Source organism: Coloeus monedula (genome assembly GCF_965178545.1).
Source record: "Coloeus monedula genome assembly, chromosome: 1".
Lineage (NCBI taxonomy): Eukaryota > Metazoa > Chordata > Aves > Passeriformes > Corvidae > Coloeus > Coloeus monedula.
Window position 1 is genome coordinate 99,766,278 of NC_138781.1, and position 7,977 is coordinate 99,774,254.

General features: G+C 37.1%; 1 protein-coding gene across 1 annotated transcript in view; it reads right to left on the bottom strand.

The window, feature by feature from the left end:
• The window catches only part of ZNF407 (zinc finger protein 407), a 336,645-nt gene that overhangs the window by 127,701 nt on the left and 200,967 nt on the right, over window positions 1-7,977 (bottom strand). Inside the window, exon 6 of the mRNA XM_082282493.1 lies at window positions 6,104-6,187. Coding sequence (XP_082138619.1) covers window positions 6,104-6,187 — 84 coding nt within the window. The remainder of the gene's footprint in view (window positions 1-6,103; window positions 6,188-7,977) is intronic.

The following is a 7,977-nucleotide window of genomic DNA, read 5'->3' on the forward strand; positions in this document are numbered from 1 at the left end:
GGCTTGCAAATTCCGTCGTGACCGTAAGAAAAATAATAATCCCTGCCCACTGCTCCAGGAAGTTTCTCCTTAGGAAATCCTTGTGGTTAACTGCTCCTGTCAAGCAGACTATGTGTAAATCTCACCTGACAGAAAATACATCACAGTAGCACTGCACAACAAAAGCCAGCTAAACTGGGAGGAAAAAAGATAGCCTAGCACAGCCTGTAACTCTTAGCAGCTGTACATGGGAAACAGTATTTTTATGGAAAATTAACCAGGTTAATTAGTACAGTTGAAAAAAAAAAATAAAAGACAACTAGGTATTTCTTTGGGTTGGGTGATATTGAAGAGTGTATTAGCTGCAGGAGTACTTTTATTTTTTTGTTTATTTATTAAAGTTTTCCACAGACCTACTAATTTAAGTATTTTTTGTCTTCCCTATCTATGGGCCAGGATGCTTCTAATCAGACTTTGTGTCACAATTTTCCCTCCACCGTTCTTGCCCCCAGACATTTCAGGCAATAAACATAATTCTTTTAATACGGGCTGCCATTAAAAATTCCAAGAGGACTTTCTTCACCCCCAGTCAAGGTTCTAATTCATACAAAATTAAAATTACACAAATAAAAATATCAGTATTGACAATTTTTTTTAAACAACAGTATTTAATAACTTTAAAATAGTGTATCCAAAACTGTAAGGACAAACTCTACATATTTAAAGACAAAAAAAGGTAAAAAAAAAGAAATCACCTTCCTCCTCCCCCCCCCAACCATTACAGAAGACATTTTTGTGTTTCACCATCTCTACCAATAACAAGCCCTATGAAAAAAAAGGATAGGTGCCCCAAAATGACTCAATGATCAACAAGCTCCATGGGGGAAAAAAGAAGGATACACATTCCAAGATCAAGGACCCACTTCATGGGGGTTTACTTTGTTCTTAACACAAGCACTTTCAAAAAGCTACATTTCCTGACCACAGGATCACAAAAGAAATGGCTTTGCATTTTTGACAATACTGCAACCAACTTCTGAAGTTCATCTGTTGGTTAAGTCACCTAACATGGAAAATTTGAGCTCAAACAATCAAAATCTGGGAAAGCAAATGACAAAAGGACCAGTTCATAGGGAGCACTAGTCTATAAAAACAGTATTAAAGCTGCTGCTAATGAGTAACTGAAGTTTTTTTTCTCTTGCTACTGCACACAGTTTTAAAACCCCAGGTTTTTGGTGTCTTTGCTGGTCAAAGGTTTGCTACAATCAATTCACCAATCTGCTGCAAATGTTGGTGTAAACAGAAAAGGGAAAACAATAAAGATGCTCTTCAAATTTCATCTCTTCTCTTGCTGGAAAGAGCAGTAAGTCTTCTTACTGTGCTACATTTCCTGTGGTATTCAACATTATAATTTTTTTAAGCTGTGGTGGGGAAGTTGAAGGGAAGAGGCTACATTATACATTAAATTCAATGCCGAGTAATGTAACTACACATTAAAGTCAAAGAGCAGTTCACATGAGAAAAAGAAACACAAAGTGAGTCACTCATCTGGATAAAAACACATATATTATTAAATTTTCTTTCTTTATTACATTGACCTATAAATGTCTTGAGAAGTGCAAGATTGAAATGAGTGAGCAGAAGCAATCATACAAACAGTGTTCTGTATGATATAAGCTACCATCTTCAAAAATTCATGAAAATATTTGAACAAAGGCACGATCTCCTTAACCAGTTCCATAGGTTCATGGTGAGTGCCACAGAAGTGCACAGTAAGTGCACAGTAAGTGTACTTACCCACTAACACTTTACTACTGTAATGTACTTCTATCACCCCTGGGAAGATCCCACCACAACCAACACATGGGAAGCAAATGTAGACTGTCGATGTGTAGAAGATGAGAATGGGGTTTTTGCAATTTGCAGGAGTACTAACCAACATTAAAAAAGGGATTTAATGCAAGAGAACACAGGCTGTGACTGATCAGCACTGTTGGACTGAGAAAGCTACTACAGCACAAAATGGTAGTTTACTGGGAAACGTAAAAGAATGGGCAAATAAAGGAGAGCCAAACAATAAGAGCAAGAACCTAAAGTAAAGACATTTTAAAATTATGAATTGTTTCCATGTTTTCATTTCAAGCCAGAAATAATTACCCTTACTTTTCTCTCATGCAATTTCCTAGTTGATCATGATTAAGGCAAAATATTTAAATTATCAGATATTATATGTTTCTTGTGTGTGTATATGTGCGTGTGTTTACTTTTGGTGGCTGGTTTAGAGGTTATTTACCCTTCTTTTGTTACAAAATTCAGGTAATAGTTTAATTCTTTGTGGAATTCAACTTACTGTAAATCCAGCAAAAACTAAAATTTGCAACATTATTTATCTTCCTATCTTCAGGAAGATTTTCTTACTGGAAAAAAATACAAATCAAAAAAACTTGCTTCAGGATGACTCAAAAGACAAAGTTGTTTCCTCCCAGCCTTGTTAAGACACCAGAACTATGGCATCTATGTTCCTGCAGCACTGCAAACGATCCCTTATTTACCACATAGCACCAGCTGATACTGCAAACGGTCCAAGTTTCTTAAGACAGTTTATCACAGCCTAGGCAGCCACAAGTGCCTATTGTAAAGCATTTGGCAGACAGAGATATAAGTATTCCTTTCAGTGTGATAAAATTCTGGTCGAACTCTGGACCACTCTGGAAGTTGCCATTGCTTCAATTCACAAAATAGAAGTTAAGGCCATGGATATTTACATAGTTGTGAAAGACCTTCAGAATTCCATAGGTTCTTGCAGAATAGGACTGGAAGAAGGTACACTCAAATCATAAAATAATGTTGGAACAACTTCCCAGGACAAAATCAGCCAGCGACTTTGCTTATTCTCTGTTCAAAAGTGTGTGTTACTCACAGGCCAGTCATTAAGGACATGACATATTTAAAACAGAATAAAAACATCAACTGGTAAAACACCATCAATCTCTTGACAGGTCAGATTATTTGTTCCTACTTTACAGTTGAGAAAGCCTGTATCAAGGAAATCTCTATGCAGATACATCATGTTTGTAAATATATTAAGTACAAACATTTTTCAAGTCTTAAAACTAATGGCTTTTTCTTTCAGTTAAACATTGCTGTACTTGTTTTCATTTGAAAACAAAAACACCTCTTCAAGGGATAACATCCTATTTACCAAACTAGTCCCTACAGTTTGCTCCATGAGTGACTGAAGGCCAGATTCTGCCAACTTTTTTCACACCAAGTTATACTTCATGGCCCCTGTAATATTTCCAAAGAAAATGCATCTTTCACAAGATAAAGGCAGTTATCCAGGTACACAGAAATAATTTAGTCTACAAAGAGAAGAACAGAGTAAGAAATACCAGAATAAAGAGTATCAAAAGTCTAAGTGGCTGGTCCTACAGCCAGCCTTCTCTTGGGTCAAATCCCTTCCAGCAGCTGAACATTTCTCTGGGGTGTCAGGACATCTCAGGCCTTGAGGCTGGGATGAGAGGAGACTTGTTAAGTTGGTTAAGACTCCTTAACTACATGTGAGGATTTGTTCATTTACCCTTGAATCGTGGGCCTCTGACAGGTGATAGAAGTAAATCTTGGATTGGAATATGTTCTGTGTCAGCCCCCTAGACAGCTTGTATTACAGTAGGGAATTATTCAAGCCATTTAGACTATTTTTGATACCTATCCCTTTCAAACCTGATTGTAATTTGCTTTGGCATTCTGCTTTGGGAAAATTGTGCCAATTGGGGACAGAAAAAAAAAAAGGTACAAAGAAAAGTACAAGGAGGAGTGCATGCAACTAATGACTGAGATAAAGTTGAGCACTGGATGAAAATACAATGGAACCCATGTAAGTGCAACAATGCCAGCAAAGGTGGATTGTGTCATTCTCCTTGAAACAAATAGAAGCTACAGATAATTTTTCTGCTAAAGAATCATCTCTGATTGTTTGTGCCACAGAGGCAGATAAATGCCAAAAAGATAGATCCCTCTGCCTCTGAGATACTGTCCTGTATAGTATAAAGTTAATAGCAAAGTAATAACGAGCCTCCAGTCCTGACATAAAATATAAAGTTATGCTTGCTAGATGCAAGCTTCATGATCTATAACCTGTAAATCCCTGTGATCATAGCACAAGAAGTCTCTACCACACTGGCAAAAGAAGGGCAAAATGCCTTCAAAAACCTGGAAAGCTTTTCACCAGGAGTACACCATATTTTCAGCATAATTTTGCACATAAATCAGGAAATAAAATACTTTTTCTCTTGGCTGGTGGCCTAACGATACTATATATATATATTTGATGATAAGGCCTTACATTTCTGAGAAACCAGATCTGCATGTACATAATAGGTACAGACAAGAAGGGCAAATACAAAAACTTGCATTTCTTCTACTTCCCCATCCTGAAACGACTGTTTACCATTTCTGTGACTGCACCAACTATGAGCCCTAGACATAGGCACGATCTCAGTGTGTCACATGGCAGGCCAATAAAAACAAAAGGTAGTTCCTATCCTCTTGATAACAATGATTGGTTTTTTGCTAAAGGGTAAAATAATTAATTAATTAATTTCTTAGTCCACATTTGTTAAACTTGTGCCTACCTGTGAAAATTCTTCAAAGCTCCAGAAAAACAGAAACTGCTAATTACAACTGAAGCGTATAGCTTCTATTCCAGTAGATGTAATTGCTCTTGTTATCATTCAGGGTGTAATAATAAGATAACTTACTATATTTACTAAATTACTTTTATTGGTCACTTAAAAAATACAAACTTCGTGCAGTGAATGGGAACTGACTGTGGCAGTACTCTTCCACAAATTTATGTTCCTTGTTATTAGAAAAAAAAAATCTGAAATTAGGATTACTATCTAGACTTGCAAGCAAATTTTTGGCCCTGAATATACATTTTTTTAGAGCTTATCTGTTTCAAGATACTGTCTGGCCAGCACTGAAAACTCCACCTTTCTGAAAGCATCAGAAGAATCTCCTCCAAATATGGTTGCTTTAAATAAACTGAAAACAGGGTGGGAAGAATGGCTTCAGGCTCTCAAGAAAGAGAGTAGCTGCTCTCCAGGAAATTACACATTTAGATGGTATATGTCCTGAATGAAGATTAGTTTATACAGGGACATAATAAAATCTCCCACTGTGATTCCTTTACAAAATCCATGGAAAATTCATGATGTAACAACTACAGCATCTCATTTGTTAGCCATTTCTTTCCACTGTACATTAGACAATGGTCACTTAACTCACACAGCAATTCCTGATGATATTACATTATCCTCATGATAGTCAGTAAAACAAAAAAACTACAGTGGCTTAAACAGCAACACTTCTACGTCTGTTTGAACGAAATCTATTCAAATAATCAAACACTTACAAGGAACTACTAAAAAGCACAATTAAGGTAGAATGTATTAATAAATGTTTAATACTTACACTTTTTCTGGTCTTCTGAAACTAAGAACCAATTTAATTTTTTCTGATATTAAAATTTTATAACCAGGTGGTAGGAAAGCTTTACTAATTCTGGAAGAGAAATCTTGTTTTACATGCCAGCCATGTGGTAACTCTTAAAGTTGTACCTATTAATTACAAACTATCTTAAAATTACGAAAGGGCAACTGAAACAACACTAGCTTTCAACTATGCTTCAGTCCAAAAAAATTGATTAATTTATATGTAGTCTCTAATTTTCACCCAGGGACATTCTAGCAGTCTCTTGCAAAATCTTCACAGTAGGTAATCTATTTGGGCCTTGGAAAAAAAAAATTAGTAGACTTAGTATTCACTGAAGAAGAAAGCCAGTCTTTACAATTCTACTTCCTTCAGAAAAAAACCCCAAAAAAATCCAAACCCACCGAAAATACCCCCTACTCCCCCCAAGCAATTATTCAAACTCCCAGCTAAAAGATTTGATGCAGACCCCGGGCACACCAATTTCACCAAAACGAGAAAAAGCAAAGCAAACAATGAGCCAATGTACTATTTGTGCTGTAACGTGCTATTTGACTTGTGTTACTCCCCAGTGTAGAGGGACTCCCTTGCTGGGGAAAATACAGCGAAGAGTAAAGACAGCTTTACTGACCTGTGTGCTGCCGCCGATGCTTGGTGAGGGCATGACGCGTCCCGCCGGCAAAGCCACAAAGGTCACAGAGGAACGACTTCTCGCCTGTTGCAACAATAAACAGATGAGGGACTGCGGAGGTCACAGATCATTAAAACATATCTATCAAGGCTTTCAGGGTTACTAATTCCTCCAATCAAATGTTTCCATGTAAATATGTCAAATGGGAATGAAATTACCACTGCGGTTTATTGACTGTGATAAAATCTGAAAAGCACCACTGAACATAATTACATACTTGTCAGACCCATAAAAATTAGCTTTATTATCAATGGAATGGTTTTGTACAACTTCATTTCTGTTAGATGTCTTCCAGATGGGGCTGCTTTATGCACTTGAACAGTTTTTATGCATATCCTGATTTTTTACAATTCCCATACATCTGGCCTTTCTGTGCTGAGTAAAGATTGCCTGGAAAAAAAGTTAATATACTGTATATATGATTCTGCTTAAATAAAACACATTTAATTTATTAACAAATTAAAGGTACTGAGAAATTTTCAACAGACTAGGTCACAGTCATCCTTAGTTACCTTCTATTTATTAATAAGTATTAAATTATTTTATTGAACACAAGAAGAATGCAGGCAACAATAAAAGCCAAATTATTCAGTACCAGTGGCAATTCAGCACTGTTTATGTTTCTGAAGTTTTCATGACATAAAGAAAACAGGTCTGGGGATTGCTCCTGAAATTGCAGCAGAACTCATATTGTTCGTCTTCAAATGACAATTCTTCATTCCAAACCTCTGGACCAATTTGAGAGATTTTGGCAAGCTCGGTACTCATTAGAAGTGCATAAATGCCCTCTTTTTAATTTTTTTTTTTTTTTTAACAGAAGCTAGGATTTTGCCCTGTTGCCTATAAATACAGTTTATAATTTCACAGCAATATTTTTACCCAGTATGTACGAACATGCATTGAAATCTCAGCCCATAAAGGCCACATGGAAGGTCATTATGAATTAGTAACACTAACCTCAGGTATAGACTCAATAATCAGAGATAAGACTGAAATTTTTAATTTTTTTTTGTTTTTAAAGAATCCAATTAGTCATTTGGAGCCAAATTGTCTCCTTTTGCAGTAACACAGCAGAAAGGGGACTGGTGGGGCAATGATGCTGAATTCATTGAAACTAACAGTCTCCTTCCAATTCTTCCCCGTGGGGAAGGAAATTTAGTTCCTCCAAAAGACGGCTGGGTTAAGAGGTCCGGTGTCAAATTACCAAGTCCTCCTGTGGAGACAGAAGGATGGAAACCTCCATGCTGTTTATTCCCGCATAACCAGGCACAGGAATACACAGACTTTCTGGAAAGGCACAGTGCCTCAGTTAACTTTGGATGCTGTTCATATAAGCAAGAGATCATCTTGTGAGTGGGAGCTTCTAGGAGCGCCCTGCAGGGACCAGCTGCCCTCTCCCACCACTGCCTCGATGAGGTCTCTGAGGAACCCCAGCTCCTCACCCCAGCTGCCCCAGTGAGGGAGTCCCTGGGCCTTGTGATACCAAGAGGAAAACAATTCCAAAGTTTCCAAGGCAGCTTGAATCCTACCACCAAAATGGGATGACAAAAATGCTAATAAACTTCTGCCATGTAGCAAGGCTTTGAAATGCAATGGGCACATATTTCGGAATTTCACTGTTTCAGAAAAAAGCAACCGGCGCATTCTTATTTTCTGCACCCAAATCTGGTCATATAGAGCAGGCTGAAATTTTACAGGAGGACTTTGGGCTTTTTTGAAATTTTGGTCTGTTGATAAGAGTATCCCAGAAAAATATCTTAGGTGCAAAATAATTTCAGCACCTCTTTTGGGAGTCAATTCTAACAATCTGTTAT